Source organism: Xyrauchen texanus, chromosome 9 (genome assembly GCF_025860055.1).
Source record: "Xyrauchen texanus isolate HMW12.3.18 chromosome 9, RBS_HiC_50CHRs, whole genome shotgun sequence".
NCBI lineage: Eukaryota > Metazoa > Chordata > Actinopteri > Cypriniformes > Catostomidae > Xyrauchen > Xyrauchen texanus.
The window spans coordinates 25,810,204-25,827,500 of NC_068284.1; the positions used below are offsets into that span (position 1 = coordinate 25,810,204).

The 17,297-nt window shown below is 35.3% G+C and overlaps 1 protein-coding gene across 2 annotated transcripts; it reads right to left on the reverse strand.

Annotated features, from left to right (window-relative positions):
* Positions 1–2,264: 2,264 nt before the first annotated feature.
* On the reverse strand, positions 2,265–17,122 carry lyn (LYN proto-oncogene, Src family tyrosine kinase). Of its 2 annotated transcripts, none has more exons than XM_052133302.1 (13): positions 16,979–17,122; positions 10,336–10,412; positions 10,055–10,106; positions 9,865–9,961; positions 9,685–9,783; positions 9,487–9,590; positions 9,255–9,404; positions 7,726–7,878; positions 5,060–5,242; positions 4,801–4,877; positions 3,897–4,050; positions 3,561–3,692; positions 2,265–2,923 (listed from the first exon to the last, which is right to left on the reverse strand). In XM_052133302.1, exons 2-13 carry the CDS (start codon positions 10,405–10,407, stop codon positions 2,721–2,723), a joined length of 1,476 nt encoding a protein of 491 aa, XP_051989262.1. In that variant the 5' UTR covers positions 10,408–10,412; positions 16,979–17,122; the 3' UTR covers positions 2,265–2,720. The 2 variants fall into 2 exon arrangements, with proteins under 2 accessions (XP_051989262.1, XP_051989261.1); XM_052133301.1 differs by having other exon boundaries at positions 10,279–10,412.
* Between the last annotated feature and the right edge of the window lie 175 nt (positions 17,123–17,297).

A 17,297-nucleotide genomic window follows, 5' to 3' on the forward strand; every position in this document is an offset into this window, starting at 1 on the left:
GTACATACTTTAATAATGTACATTGGCTAGTAATATATTGCCTTATTTTATCAGACATTATCCAAAAAGGTAATATTTCCTAAACTTCTTAAACTAATGTAACCTACGTACTAATTGGCCAACCTTTTATAGTAAGTTTTCTTTCTGTTCTACGTAGCCAATAGGAAGGGCGAGGTCCGTAAAATGGCGGAGGCGCTGGCACTGTCCCTTAATCAAGGGCGACCTGTGGTCGATGGGATTCCTGGGGGCAGTTCATCAGAGTCAGCTACCTCACATGATACAAGTGGCTTAGTAAAATGTAGGTGTATCATATTAGTACTTACAATCTAAGTATTCAGTGTGTTCTTTTTTTTTTTTTATCCTTAAACCATCAACACTCACTATTTAAAAACAAAGCATTCTGAATGCATTTACTGTAACTGTTTCACTTGTGCATTATGCATAATTTATTTTACTGCATATGTATAACTGTAATATTCCTAATTGTTTATTAGTTGTATTTGTTTGAGAATATACATTATGGTTTACATCTTAATGGTTTTATTTTCTTGCAGTTGCTGCTGGACACATTGAATTAATGGACCCTCCTGCAACAGCACAGCCTGCCTCAGTTGTAAGTGATTATTGTCTTTAGGTATTGTTTCTGTTTGCTAGACTAAACATCCTTTGTAATTTGCACTGTAGGATGACGATGAAGAGCCCACTTCAGCTGTGATGGATTAGAAAATGAAAATGCTGGGAGGCCAATAGAGGTATTATACATGCATTCCCTTTCTTTTATCAAAAACTTTGTCAATGTCCCGTTACAGAATATGGCTTGGGATTCCTATAGAGAGGAGAGTCCATCTACCTCTACACAGAATCTTAGTAGTGTGAGAAATTATCTGCAGTTGACTTTATTAAAATAATTGGTCTGTATATGTATTACAGACTTTAGCAATCATATTGAATTATCATTTGGTGTTCTTAGCTGCCTGCAAAGGAGCTGTATAAGGTCCATCTTCAAAGGCAAATAAGAAGAAGTGACATGGAGATGGACCGTATACAGCTTCAAATGGATAAGAAAAGGTTGAACATAAAAAAGGACAGACTTGAAATTGAAATGCTGGCGCATTGGCTAAAGGTGGGAATTGTATTTGCCTAGTGATGATTAATATGTCATCTGTTGTTGAATGACAGATCGACAGAATGTCAGTTGCATTTCCCACAACCTCTCCATCACCCACATTATACAAAACTCCCAGTGGCAAAAAAAAAAAAAAAAAAAAAAAGAAGGGTAATGCACAAATGTGCTCTGTGTGAAGTGCCGATTTAGGACAGTAAAAATATTATAGGTGCACTTAGTAATTTTTTTCCTCATTAAAAAAGCTGTACTCAAGAAATTAATTGTAATTTTGAAACATGTAGGAAATCATGACCACTCATATTAAAAAAAAAAAGTCTGCAGTCATATCAGTAACATTATAAAAGCTGTTTTATTCTACATGGAGAGGGTCCACACATGGGGGCTGCCATGTTAGAATCACATGACCAGGCAAATACTACTCTCTTGATCTTAGTAACAGTCCTGTTATTTGACACTTTTACAGTAATCATTGCTGTCTGTGTACTACATTTCTACAATGGCATCTGAAACTGAAAACTATTGATTTTAAATAATGCTTCTTCCAAGCTGCTAGATGTCACTGTAGGTCCAAGATGACACAAAGACAAAAGTTACTGAGTGCACCTTTTAATAAATACTTTTAAGGTATTTCCGTAGTTATCTGTGGATTGACAACCAAACAATAAAGCATTAAACTGTGTTTTATTATTCCACACATCAAGAACTCTCTTTCTAAATATGAAAGAATCACTTTATTAGTTATGTACTAGATAATGTACAAATGTACACAGTATTTCTTGCCAATATACAGAGCGTTTCATTCTTAGCAATTTACTGGTTTAATTACAAATTTGATAAAATATTGCCCTCTGCCACTGTTCATTATTGTATTATTGTCAATATTGTTATTACAAGCTGAATGGAATATAAAAAGAAGCTTTAAAAAAGATCACACACCCATTACAGTGGTACAATGCATTGATTACATTTTGGCATTATTGTCATAAAAAATTTAAAATGTACAGTTATAATAATACAAATAATTATAATAAAGTTACTTAATTAAAGGTATAGTTCACCCAAAAATGAAAATTCTCATCATTTACTCGCCCTCATGCCATCCCAGTTGTGTATGACTTACTTACTTCTACTGAACACAAACAAAGATTTTTAGAAGAATATTTCAGCTATGTGAGACATCTTTCTTAGAATCTTTGTTTGTGTTCTGCAGAAGAAAGAATGTCATACATATCTGGGATGGCATGAGGGTGAGTAAATGATGAGAATTTTAAATTTATTTTTGGGTGTAATATTCCTTTTAAATCCTTGAATTTAGCAAATGCTACTTTGAAGTATATAATTACAAGTGCACCCACTGAAATGTTGAACGTGAAGAGCAAAGGTAGCAAATAGGCAGTTAAAACTTCAATTTGAAGCAGAGATAGAAAATCTAATCCTTGCTTACTTATAATTATAAGTAATTATAAGTAAGCAGATTGATCAAATTATTAGTTACATATAATTACATTCATTTGTAGATAAATCACAGATCTTTTGATCATTGTAAAACACTACAAACATGATAAAGTCAAACACAAGAGATCATTTTGCAGCCTCATGGCTGTTGCTGGTACTGGCCCTCAGTGGCTGTGTAGAAGTCATCTAGTACACTCTGAATATAGTCAAATGTGGGACGGTCGTCCGGTTTATTCTTCCAACAGGAGTTCATGATCTCATAAAGTTCAGCAGGACAGTTTTCAGGACGGGGCATCCGGTAGCCTCTCTGGATTGAGCTCATTACCTCACCGTTACTCATGCCTAGAGCAGAGAGGAAAAGAAAGAAGTAAAATGGTTAGTGGACAGATTAATGAGAGAGAGAACCGGAGTAATTCAAATCTTATTTCATTTGTGTCTCTTTTTTTTATTTTAATAATAATAATAATAAAAAAAAAATGAAAATGTTAAAATATTTTTTTATATCCCATCTTATTATGCAGAGACCATTCATACATTGATTTCCCCCAAAAGTGTAAACAACGTGGCACTAAAAACATTGCTTTGTTTGTTTGAGCATCCAGCCCAACACAGCAACATTGGCTCAACCAATAGCATTTGTTGGGGCGAGGCTATCTGTTTGGCCAACCAATGGAAGATTGGCAGAGTGTTCTGTAAACCTGTTTGAAAACAGTCAATTTCGCAATTCTGTATCATCATGAAATAACTCACTTCACCTTTAAGAAATAACCATTTAACCAGAACTGAAAACCTTGAGCTTATTTAATACAATATAACCAGTAGATGGCGACAAAATCCTGATAAAATAAATTTGTGTTGTCCTCATCAGCCCACTAAAGCTCTCTCCTTGTTTAATTGCAACAGCTTATGATGATGACTCACTGAAATGCTTTATTTAGGCTCAGATTCAATCAGTATTCCATTTACCCAATTAAATTACCTGGATAAGGAATTTTCCCATATGTTATAATCTCATACAGGAGAACCCCAAAAGACCACATATCCGATTTGATGGTGAAAGAGCCGTAGTTGATAGCCTCAGGTGCTGTCCATTTGATAGGGAATTTTGCTCCTGAAATAAAGACACATAATGCATCCACAAATTCACACCGACCAATCAATCTGTCAGAATCCTCTGATTTGACTGGTAATAAAGGAAAACCACAACCTCAGTATGCATAATAAGTCTAGAGAAGTGCTTCGCATAATCTAATCAAATTCATTATGCTGCTAAACTGATGCAAGTGTCTTATACATTATAAAATGTGTCCCTCACCTTCTCTGGCTGTGTATTGGTCATCTTCAATTACTCTGGCCAGGCCAAAATCTGCTATTTTGCACAACAGGCTTTCTGAAACCAGTACGTTCGCAGCTCTCAAGTCTCTGTGAATGTAATTCTTCTTCTCAATGTAGGCCATACCTTCTGCTATCTGTAGAGACACACCCAAACAGACACAACTCAAATATTACATCCATACAATTAATGTGTACAACACAATGCAGGTTTTGGGTTATAACACCGTAAATTAGCAGTTAGTGTTTTGTTGTTTCCACATCAGGAATGGGTGTAGTTGTTGTAAAAAAATACAATAAAAAATTCAGCAGAACATTTTGCTTTAACGAAGGGAAAATGATGGTGTCTCACTTCCCCATTGGCATCCTCTTTCACACTCTGAAACAGGATGTGCAAATTTACCATTGGGCTCTGTTTTACCAGAAGTCACATTCTACTCAATCTTTAAGTCCTAAGAACTCAAATTCACAAAAAGTTCTTAGATTATTTGGACACAATTTCTTGAGAAAACAGCCGTAAAATCTGTAGTTTCGAATGTAAATACTCTATGAAACCCACAATATTTTAACCATGCAGCCATATTTGTTTTCATTCTTCCACTCCTCAGTACATTTTACAAAGTGTCACGTTTGCCACATTAAATGAGAAATTCTCACAATAACGTAGATCTGTAGATATAATGAGATTATTCATTCTTTAAAAAAATGGCTTGATTGATCTTTGTTTTGAAGCTACCACAAAGAAGAGTATTGGATCCTCTTTTTCTTCAACTAATGGAAAAACTGATCTCAGCCTAATGATGCAAAATAATACAAAGTTGCCTCAGAAATATAGAAATGGAGGACAAAAGATAAGAGCAATTCACATGTTGAACAAATGTTTTTACCTGTGCTGAAAAATCAATAAGCTTTGGTAACTGTACTTTGCAGCCTGCCTCAGTTTTCAAAAAATCCAATAAGCTTCCTGCAGAGTAAGACAAAAAATATCATATGGTTAGACAGATAAGAATACAACAAATAAATAATTAACCATTATATTAATGTACTTTCAACTTTTTCCCTTTATAATAACTGTAACTATAAAAATACAATGTCACATCTAAGCATTCTCTCACTTCTATAATTCAGAAAACTTTATTTTCATACCATTCGCCATAAATTCAGTGATGATGTAGATGGGCTCTGTTTTGGTGACAACTGCATAGAGGCGCACCAGCCTATCGTGCTGTAAGGTTTTCATAAGGTTGGCCTCCTCTAGGAAAGCCTCTACTGACATTGTGCCGGGCTTGAGTGTTTTCACTGCCACTTTTGTGCTGTTATTGTAGTAGGCTGCAAAGAAAATAAAACAAATACAGTAAATACACATGATGGTTAAAATGGGCAATTTTTCACTGTTAGATGGGAAGTAAAGCAGTCCAGCCACAGAACAGACAGAAAGTCTGAATATAACAAGAACTTCACTATGTGGATTTTGGAACTACCAATCTGTCCTGAAAAACCTTTTATAGGAACTGACTTCTCTGATAAAGAGATTTATTAAACTCACAGCTGTCCATAAACACCACATTTCTCTGAACTGATGACACAGCACCACTGACTTAGGGCGGTTACTGACAAGATAGAAGTAAATAACAAAGATATATTTCACAACTGTATTTGCATGCATTGTGCTGCATGCGTGCTCATCCTTTGTTCCACTTAAACATTTCCCTGTTCATTCAATAAAAGCAACTTCCACATTTGTACAACTTTTGTGCTCTCCTGCAGGAGTGTGAAATACTTGAGTAACTGTTATTACAATAATCAAGCAATATCATGCTGTTGTTCTGAATAAATGATAATTCTTTCATAATTTACTCACCCTCATGTTGCGCTAACACCTTTCTTTGTTCTGTGGAACATAAAAATGTACTTGGACAAAAATAAAAGTGAATGGTGACTGAGGCTAACATCCTAGAAGAAAGTCCTTTGGAACAACATGAAGGTGAGAAGATGACTTCATTTTTGTGTAACTATCCCTTTAAGGACAATTTAAAGTGGAATGTTTTTACTTTAATGTTTATATAATTTGCTTGATAAAAAAAAGCTTGACGATTTGGCCTTACATTGAGTAAAATTTTTACAAACTACCCACTTTAACTTAAGTACAATTTCTCGCACTTGCTCTCTAAGTCATTTGATACCCAAGTGATTGTCGTAGCAGTTCAGACCAATGAAATCCAATTGACCCTTTTCACATATCCGGGTTTGGAATGCAGAAGCAAACGATAGCAGAGTAAACTTGTATAGCGGTGAATGAGAGACCACAGCAAATTGAATTTTTGCTTGCCTGTTTGCTTCAACAGCAAAAGAAAAAATCCACTATTGCACTTTCACAGCTTTCTAAAATAAGAATAAAATAGAGAGCGGTGGATTACAGCGGCAGAAGTGAGAAAATTACACATTTACCATCACTCAACTGCATCACAGTTGTGGTAACTTGTTTTTTTTTTTTTTATGTGTTACAGGGTAATATAATAAAACGTATAATGGTATACATTTACACTACACCATTACACTATTCAACTAACACTTTTTTATTGAACATTTGACAAGAGGTCATTGTACTATAAAAACATAATATAAGTTTTGGAACACAAAACTTACTCCTCATTGCAGAAAGAGCATTTGCTGAAACCAAGCTGCCAAAACGACTCATTCTCTATATCCTCCACATTGTGATGACACATTGTGGTATACTTTTTCATCTGACTGCCTCCACAACAACTACTTTATCTTATAATTTCTGTAGCCTGCCCAGTACCATTGTGCAGTGAGATGGCAAATTGAGAGAGCAGGTCAATGCAGAGGATAAAGCCAATCATAACAGTGGACCTTTACTGTCAAGTCTTAAAAGAGAGGTAGCACCAAAACTGAGCATTGAGGGTAGAAATTGATAATGTTTTTTTTTGTGCAAAAACCTTTACTAATATTCTAAGTGAACCTTAAAGAACATAATACTAATAAAAAAGGACATGTCATGACTGTTTTCAAAAATTACAAATATAAAAATGCATGTAAGATTTACACTGCTAAATAAGGTGGAAACATGTCATCACAGTCTGTGAAATGGGACATAGTTTCCCTAAGTGTTTGCTGAAACGTTAGAGTGTGTGTAAGGTCCGTTAGTTCTGTGCCAACAGGGTCACGGGTCGCTGAAGGAAACATCTTGGCCCCAGGAGACTGAGATCCATTTGAATATTTGCAAAGACTGCTTCCTGCAATTCATCAAATAATCTGAACGGGAAGAGGGTACATGAATAATAACAAAATCCAAATGCAAATCCTGCCTCAATTGCATAGCTATTTCCTCCTCAGATCTCACTGATAAGAGCAGGGCACGGTGTCCTATCAATGTGCACTATAAGGGAGCCATTCATGCCAGCTAGAATCCACAGCAGGAAAACTTAAGATTTGAATGTGTTGTCACAGTTGTAATGGCTCAAACAATTAGATTGTAACAATACACCTACAAGTGTGCTTTGAAGCCCCCAAAAAGATACAAAAGTAGATTAATTGATACAAAAAAATAAAATAGTTTTCTCTGTAGCCCACTGAGAAGCACATTAAACTGTAACTTAAAAAAAAAAAAAAAAACGCTTGGAAAAAAAGAACAGAACAACCCTTAAATCATTTCTGCTATAGTATGGCAAGCCTTACACATATGGGAAAAATACCTTATGCTGATAAAAGATGAAGGAAACTCTACTATCACATGTATGAGATTTCTGTTAATCTTTGACAAGCTGGAGGTTTTCATTTCCTGAACTTACCCAACCACACCTCTCCAAACTGCCCTGCTCCAAGTTTCTTCACCATCTTTATAGATTCTTTTGAGATTTCCCAGGCATCTTTGTCCCATGGTTTCTGTGCTTTGGGCTTCTCACATGATTTCTCTAGTTTTCGACATAATCCATCTGCTTGTTCTGTGACAAAATTAAATATATTCTTCTTAATTCAGCAAACCAAAGAAAGATTGCAATGTTCTTAAATGTTTTAGTTAAGTAAATAACATAAATAATAATAAATAGAATAATGGTCAAAGGCCAATTCATCAAAGAAGAGTAGAAGGAACACCTGTACACCTACTTATTCATGCAATTATGTAATCAATCAATTAGTCAATCAATCGTGTGTCAGCAGTGCAATGCATAAAATCATGCAGATACAGGTCAAGACCTTCAGTTAAAGTTCACATCAGCCATCAGAATTTATTAAATGAATTATATATATATATATATATATATATATATATATATATATACACTATTGTAGTGTGCAGAATGGCATCTCTGAATGCACAACATGTCAAACCTTATGGTGAATGAGCTACACCAGCAGAAAATAGCGTCGGGTTCCACTACTGATGAGGTACACCAATGGAACCTGAGGTGGTCTTCTGCTGTTGTAGCCCATCCGCCTCAAAGTTCGATGTGTTGTGCATTCTGAGATGCTATTCTTCTCAATACAATTGTACAGAGTAGTTATCTGAGTTACCATAGCCTTTCTGTCAACTCAAACCAGTCTGGCCATTCTCCATTGACCTCTCTCATCAACAAGGCATTTGCGTCCGCAGAACTGCTGCTCACTGGAAGTGTTTTTTGTTTTTGGCAACATTCTGAGTAAACTCTAACTCACAGCAGTTACAGAAATACTCAAACCAGCCAATCAGGCACCAGCACTCATACCACAGTCGAAATCCCTGAGATCACATATTTTCCCCATTACGATTATTCATGTGAACATTAACTGAAGCTCCTGACCTGTATCTGAATGATTTTATGCATCACACTGCTGCATCATGATTGGCTGATTAGGTAATCGCATGAAAATTATGTGTACAGGTTTTTCAAAAATGTAAAAGTTATGTAACCGTTAATTACTAAAAGTCTCATCAAAAGCTGAACATACAACAAGGAAGACCCCTTTAGACCCTCATGACTGTGTGAGATGTTAAAAAATATATATATATATATTCTGACATTTTACATAAAATGGAGTAACCTTAAGAAAACTTGATGACTTCATGATATTTGCAAAAAAAAAAACTTTTACATTGAAAAATATGTTTGAAAACACAATGATTAAGTTGTGTACTTTCACGTATAGTCAAGGTTCAAGGAAAGTATTTTAATACCTTTTAATTGAGGGATACACCAAAAGTCTAATATATATATATATATATATATATATATATATATATATATATATATATACACACACACACACACACACACACACACACACACACATACACAGCATATTTTATACATTATATATTGCTTGCATGTATAAAACTTACTGTGGTAATGTTTTATCATGCTGTGGATGTCATTGAATGTGATTTTTGGAGAGATGTAGTAGCCGCCATTATCCAAAGATCTGATCTTATAATGTTTAACAACATCCAACCCCTGAGCATCCACATCTCTGATTGAGAGTGAATAACTTCCTGTTCACAACAATTCAGAATGTGTTACTTCCACAAAAAACACTGAAATAAGAGTTCAGTTTAGACACAAAATCCAGTGTACCTTTTGAGGTTTCACTCTCACGTAAAAGGTAAGATCCAGGTTTGTTAGCAGGTGCTAATAGTTGCCTCTCGGCATCCTTCCTTGTGATGTCTTTAAAGAACCATCTAAATGTAAAATTAAAGAATACAACAATGAATTGCATCAAGTGTTTAAACATGCACTGAACCAATTCAATTCGGCATATTGGATTGCACTCACTCTTCTGTCTCCATAGTGTCTGCTTCAGCAACATAGTTTGATGGTATGAATCCTTCTTTTCTTGTGCTAAGAGACATTGCCTTCCACCATTCTCCATGCCTGATAAATGTCAACACAACACATAACGAAAAAATAACAACACCTGAACTAGATAGAGGAAAGATGGTAACATTCACTCACTCCTCAAGAACCCTTAACTTCTCTCCTTTTTTAAAGCCCAGATCATCAGTATGAATGGCTTCGTAGGGGTACAAGGCAATTACCATTTTACCTGTTTCTGTATGAAAAGCAAAAGCAGTTCTACAAATCATTCAAAGCTTTAAAAGGAATTAGAATCAGACTGTGGAATAAACACAATGATCAGACCAACCTTCCATTTTTTGGAACACCTGACCAGGTAGGAGGCCTGGAGATGAATTATTCTGAGACATAGAACACAGAAATTAAGATTTCTCAATCACGAGTTCATGAACATGTTTAAAATGTGGTAGGATAAAAACCCTTCTTTGCTATGACAGCCAATGTAGGAATATTTATATTAACATGAGTAGACTGAATGTTATTTCCCCCCCCGCCATCTAGCTCACGACTTACAATAGGAGGCTTATGGGAGGTTGGATCTCTCACATATACAGTTTGGTCAGTACGTACTGGCTGGTGTTTGTTCATTTCAAGCACACCTCCATTTTGGTCATCATCCAACTTGGATTTTATACAACCCATGTTTCCTGCAATGAACAGAAAAGATACTGTCATGTAGTGAAAGTATAAAGACATGGACAAACTGGAATTACACCAAAACAAATGTTCATTAAGCCTCAAATCCATGGGTGCTTTGCTAAACACAAATTACATATTTGGGTCTTTAGAGACCTGGCACCTATATGTATCACAAATGGATCTAAAAAATTCCCAGAAAGTGTCAAATTTTCAAAACATTTTCAAGATAATTTGAAAATAATAGAAAACTACATATTCTGATATTTGATGTTTTACTTGTCATATATCAGAGATGATGCAACAAATCTAGAACAGAATTCATTACTTCCACACTGAAATTTAATGAGATTCAACTGGCTGTAAAAACATATTGAGCTACACATTACACAAAAAAAAAAAAAATATGTATTTTCTTAGGCACTTTTTTGAATCTAAATAGACACAATTTACACAATTACAATAGTCCACCCAAATGACATTAAACATATCATACTGTTCATGTGTTGTACTTGTTATAGTTTATTTCCACGTTGTTTGTAAATCAAGAGTACATATACTGCTAATTCACCATCATTGTGCCAAACCAAATCATATTTGTCAAATTTGTATATTAATATAGTACTAATTTGTGATGTAATAAACAAAATATATATATATATATATATATATATATATATATATATATATATATATATATATATATATATATATATATATATATCATGTGATAGTAAACTTATATAAATGAAAATATTATTTATGGAAGCACAAAAAAACTAAACAAAATAAAAACTATTACATCTCTCAGGTCTTTCTTTAATGACCCTATCCACACACACACACACACACACACACACACACACACACACACATATATACATATACACACACATATACACACAAACAGTACTGTGCAAAAATGTTAGGAAATTGTGAAAAACTTTCACAGTGAAGATTTCTTAAAAGAATTACATAAATAGTTTTCATTTATCACTTAATGTCATACAAAGTCCAGTAAACAGAAAAAGAGCTAAATCAATATTTGGTGTGAACACTTTTGCCTTTAAAACAGCACCAAATCTCTTAGGTACACCTGGACATAGTTTTTCTTGGTTGTTGGCAGATAGGATGTTCCAAGCTTCTTGGAGAACTCACCACAGTTCTCAATTGCTTCTGTCTCTTTATGTAATGTCAGACTGATACAAGTGGGGGGCTCTGTGAGGGCCATGCCATCTGTTGCAGGGCTCCCTGTTCTTCTATTCTATTTGCAAAAGGAATGTTTGGGAGTATAACATTTATATTTCCAATTGACACACTAAAGTAGCAGATATAAATAACCATCTTAAGACAAATGTTTTTGTGAAACATTTTAAGTGCATAAGACATTTGCACAGCACTGCACAGACATTTGCATTTATATATATATTTGCAATTTTTTGTTGTAGTCACTATTCAGAAGAGAACGATTGAGGAAAACCTAAGAGGTATGGCCATAACTCCAAAAAATGGATGTGGTACAGGGGGTGGAAAGAGGTACCGGGTCACTAAAGACCTGAGGTATGCATTTAAGGTTTAAACACTGCATCACACTATGACATCTAAAAACAACACCAGTACACTACCAAATGGGTAGTGGTTAGAAGTATGATTTTAGCAGTTATCCATGTATGTCATAGCTTTGTAAAAGATAACTTTATAGATTTTGGCATATTTTCTTATGTTTGGAATTAAGCAAGTAGCCATGGTGCAGAGGAGACTTGAAGTGCTTGTTTTTTCCATAAAAAAAAATCCCATTTATTAATAAATATAATTTTTCAAACTGGAATTAGAAACATAAAAATCTATTTGATTTATTAAAAGTAGTTGAATAAATTTTGGGAGCTGAATATACCTTACTTCAGAAATGTGTTTCAAACACTAGAAAGCTGAGTAAATCAATCATTAAATGTCAAATAAAAATTATCTTTTAAAAACAACGAAAAGTCAGTTTTTGTTTTTTAACCAATATGTCTGTACTTGACTCCATGACAAACTAGGTCTCTATAACCAAGTTATTATTCATTGATATACAGTGTTAGCATTTCAAATCTGTGCATTCATCCTCAAATAATGAGGGTCAGGTTAGCTGAATAGAATTCCTCAGTACACAAGTCTTTTTTCTTCTTTCAGCTGCTCCCTTTAGGGGTCACACAGCAGACATCAATGATCCCCATATTTGACTTGGCACAGGTTTCAGTACATACAACTATATTTTACATTTACATTTATGCATTTGGCAGACGCTTTTATCCAAAGTGACTTACAGTGCACTTATTACAGGGACAATCCCCCAGAGCAACCTGGAGTTAAGTGCCTTGCTCAAGGACACAATAATGGTGGTGGGGATCAAACCACCAACTTTCTGCTTACCAGTTCAGTGCTTTAGCCCACTACGCCACCACCACTCCACATATTTTCTATTATTAAGAATCATATTAATAATAATAATAATAATATGAGCTGAACATGTCCTCTAAACATGTTATAAGAAATGCTTGCAGCCTCCAAAACAGCACTCAAGGTCAGAGGAACACATTACAGTAAAATGTATTGCTAGAAGCATTGCCCCATATAATATAAATCATCAACCAAGACCTTGCTGAACTATTCAAGGCTAGAATTTCATAGGGGGAAAAACCCAAAGAATTCCCCTAGAGAAAAGACGCCATTTCCTTTCTTTTTCTGAGCTAATAATGTGGATGTGTAATCATTCTATATTAAAATAAGGTTCATTGTACGATAATAATTTCTGGCTGTCTGCTTTAGCATAGCAACAGGATTATCAAGAGGAAATGCATGTACTCTAACTCTCTTAAAAAATTCAATAAGCAACAAACACAAATTACGTTATTTCCTTTTCTATTTACCAACAACCTCACATCAATAACACTTAAAATCTGACAAATGATTAGTGTTGGGTGGCGGCTGTGGCTCAGTTGGTAGAGCGGGTCAGCTGCCAATCATAGGGTTGGTGGTTTGATTCCCGGCCCACACAACTCCACATGCCGAAGTGTCCTTGGGCAAGACACTGAACCCCAAGTTGCTCCCAATGGCAGGCTAGCGCCTTGCATGGCAGCTCTGCCACCATTGGTGTATGAGTGTATGAGTGTGTGTGTGTGTGAATGGGTGATTGGGAAACAGTGTAAAGCGCTTTGGTAACCTCTAAGGTTAAAAAAGGTGCTATATAAGTGCAGACCATTTACCATTTTGGGTGTAATCCAATTACAAAGTAATTAGTTACTGTAATCTAATAACTTTTTAGTCAAAAAAGTAGTGTAAAATTAGCACGCAGCAAGGACAAACCCTTCACATGAGCCACTCAATGAGCGACACACAATTAGGTTTAGCAGCTCTGCTATGGAGGGTCGCGTGAGTAAACGCAGGTGGATCTCATGAAAAATCGTACATAATTTACAAAAATACTTACTTTTATGCCCTTACCCAAACCTCTTATCTAAACCTAACCAATCAGTAGAGTGTGTAAACATGACAGGAAGCTGTTGTGTGTGACAGAAGCAAGTAATTGTCATGTATTAGATGGAAATGAGTTCCATCGACATCATTGGCTGTAGTGAAAGTTGTAGGAATTAAAACGAGTGCAGTCATATATATATATATATATATATATATATATATCATACGAATTAGCCAAATTTAGAAAAGTCATGGGAATCCTTTCGCCATGAGAGTGTGTTGGTAAACGCGTCTGCTTTGCGTTGGTTGTGCTATGTGGTTAAGCAGATGACAGCCTGCTTTAAGAACAATAGCGTACTTGCATGGTGTAAATAAATAGTTACCGCTGAGATTATCAACTGGCATACATTGTCCTTAATGTTCTACACACACAAGACAATGACTCTCAAATTAACATTATTAAAGGTGCACTCTGTCATTGTTTTGCTCATGACAAATTGTTACTCAATGAAATCAACAATCATTTTAAAATATATGTATAAAATGTATCACTCACATGAGATGAAGACTCCATATTAATAAACTTATAAAGTTTTTATTCTGCACGGATAGGGTCTGTCTGTTTGTCTGTCTGACTATCTGTCTTTTCTTTTGGAAGCGATTTGTCACAGGGATTTACAGGGGAATTTAAAAATATCACTTCTTGTCAAAAATGTTGCAGACCCCTGCTGTACATCCCTGCTGAAAATACCAGCTAAAACCAGCTTAAGCTGGCTGGCTGTTTTAGCTGGTCACCCAGCCTAGCCAGGCTGGTCAGTTTACTGGTTTCAGGTTTGAACACATTTTAGCCAAGACCATCCTGACCAGCTAAGATCAGCAATACCACCCTGACCAGCTAAGATCAGCAATACCACCTGGTCAGCTAAGATCAGCATGACCAGCTGAAAAAAGGGTTCAAAACCCATTTAAAACCATCCTAACCAGCTATGACCACACTGAGAGACCAACTAAAACCAGCCAACCAGCTTATGCTGGTTTTAGCTGGTCTTTTCAGCAGGGCAGCATTTCATAATTATTTCAATGGCTTTGCGATGTAAACATCATGAAGTATACATACAATAATATGGTACCGTAGCCCCAGCCACATTTTTATAGGCATAAAACGCGACTCAATTTTATGCAATATTTAACGGGGGTCCCAGCCTGAAAATGGTTGAAGATCCCTGCTTTAAAGTGCATAATAGGTTTATGCTTATTTCTAACATATTATATCTCTAGAATACATGAATTATGTCACGTAACAAGTCATTGTGAAGGAGAAATGTGAAGTGCTGTATGACTTGTGTGTAAAAATGAACAAGAAAGAAATATAGACATTATTTTTTACTTGAGTGGAAAAGTGTTTTTCACTTAAAGTAATTATTTAATGACATTTTATCACAATTTTAGAGAAATAATTTGTAGTGGATTACTATTTTTAAGTGACTTACCCAACACTGCAAATAATCAATAGAAACAAATATAATGAACACGAAGGAAAAAATACAGATAGGTGCTTAATACCTGTTCTTCAAATGTATAAAAACAAAGAAAAAAAACGCATCTAAAATGACCTGGCTTGACATGAATTTAACAGACTCCCTCATATTATGAACAAGTGTTGCCCGCTCTATGGGAAACTTTTTAAAAGATTTGTTTGGCAATTATTTCCACAACCTTTGTAATGTCAGTAAATGTTTAACGCGGTTACCCAAAGTAGCCAACACAACTTTCTTTTCTTTGCTATTAATGGCGATTCTGTGACAGAAGGATAACTGAAAAAATTATAATAAATAAATAAATAGGTGCCTCATGTGGTAACATCTAAATAATCTGGTTTAATTCCAGTCAAAAATATTATTATCATGTCTAAATCAACCCGGATACTTTAGATTACACCAACAAAACTCATTTTAAGGGCTAGGTAGAAATAGCTCCTTAAAGTAACAGTTGCAGATTACCACTTTTTTGTTTGTTTGTTTTTACAGTGTAACTAAGACCACAAGAAATATTTCTAAACTGCTTATCAATGCCATTTTGAAACAAAATAAGTCATTGCTCTGCATGTGCATAAGTGGGATGTGAAAAAGTAATAAAATATGATGAAACTAGGTTAAAATAAAAATGGTGAAACAAAAAGTAGAGTGAAATCAAATATGTCCCTGTTTTGTGCTGTTGTGAACTAAAGTGGCTGTATTTTTAGATGTCAGCAGGAAACTAGTAGCAAGGCTATAAAGCTAGATTAATGTGAGAGCAGGCAGGCCACTGGTGCTGCATACTTCCTTCTTTTGACCATCTTCTCTTGGGCTGAGTTCAGTAAGACAGGAAAGACATAAGAGCAAGGCAAACAGACCACAACAGACCCTTGAACCACTTTTGAGTTTCAGTCTATAGTCCACAAATGAATTGCATTGCTTGTTTGTTTGTTAAACTTGTTGAATGTAGACACTTTATCTATTCGAGTCTTATGGTGGCATGTTATATTTAATGTTTTTGAATAATGTTTTGACCTTCACTAATGTGATGTCAGAAGTTATTTCTGGACCAGTGGTGACCGACAAAGATGCTCTTTCTGAAATTCAAAGATTAATGACACACTCGGAGGGTAACCATTTAAAATCACGAGTTACTATTAAGATTTTTACAGCGAGTTCAAATGTTAATGCGGGAAATTTATTAAACAGCTTTTGAGCAGCACAGACGGTTTCCATTAAAGAACCTTATGGGCCGTACACACAGAACAGGTTTTTACCTTCGTCTGTCGTTTTCGTAATTGTTTTCCTACGTAAAAACACGCTAACCTTTGTGTCACGCAAACCATTAACGCGCCTCGAGACACCTGCGTTACCAGTTTAAGTTGCGTCGAGCTTTTTAACGCAAGAACGTGTTCGGTATGAACGGCTCCTTACGTAGTACAAATCAGTTGTCTTGTTCAAGGCGGCCAACACAATAGATAACTTAAAAAAAAAAAACGCAGTTTGCGTGGTAAAATAAAAAACAATTACACATAGGCAACTGTAACACCAGTACAACTGCAGATTTAAAAAAGTATTACAGAATGGACTAATGAAAGTCTACATACCTGTCAAAAGTCAGAAAAGAGGTTAATTCGCATTTAAAGTTAATATGTCCGGAAAGAAATGAGTTTTGAGTGTACTCTCTGAAAGACTCATTGAAGCGAGCACACACACTCACATACACGCACACACAGAATGAGGAACCGGACACTGGACAACCGCTGTTTTGTACTGCGCGTTCAACTTCCTGGTACAATATTTACCATGTTTATCGGATTTATTTTTTATTTATTTGCATAAAACCGCAGTGCCCTTACGACCGTAAAGAGCTAACTCTGTTAAGTATTACGCATGAAGCAGGCTATTAGGCCAACTTATACATTT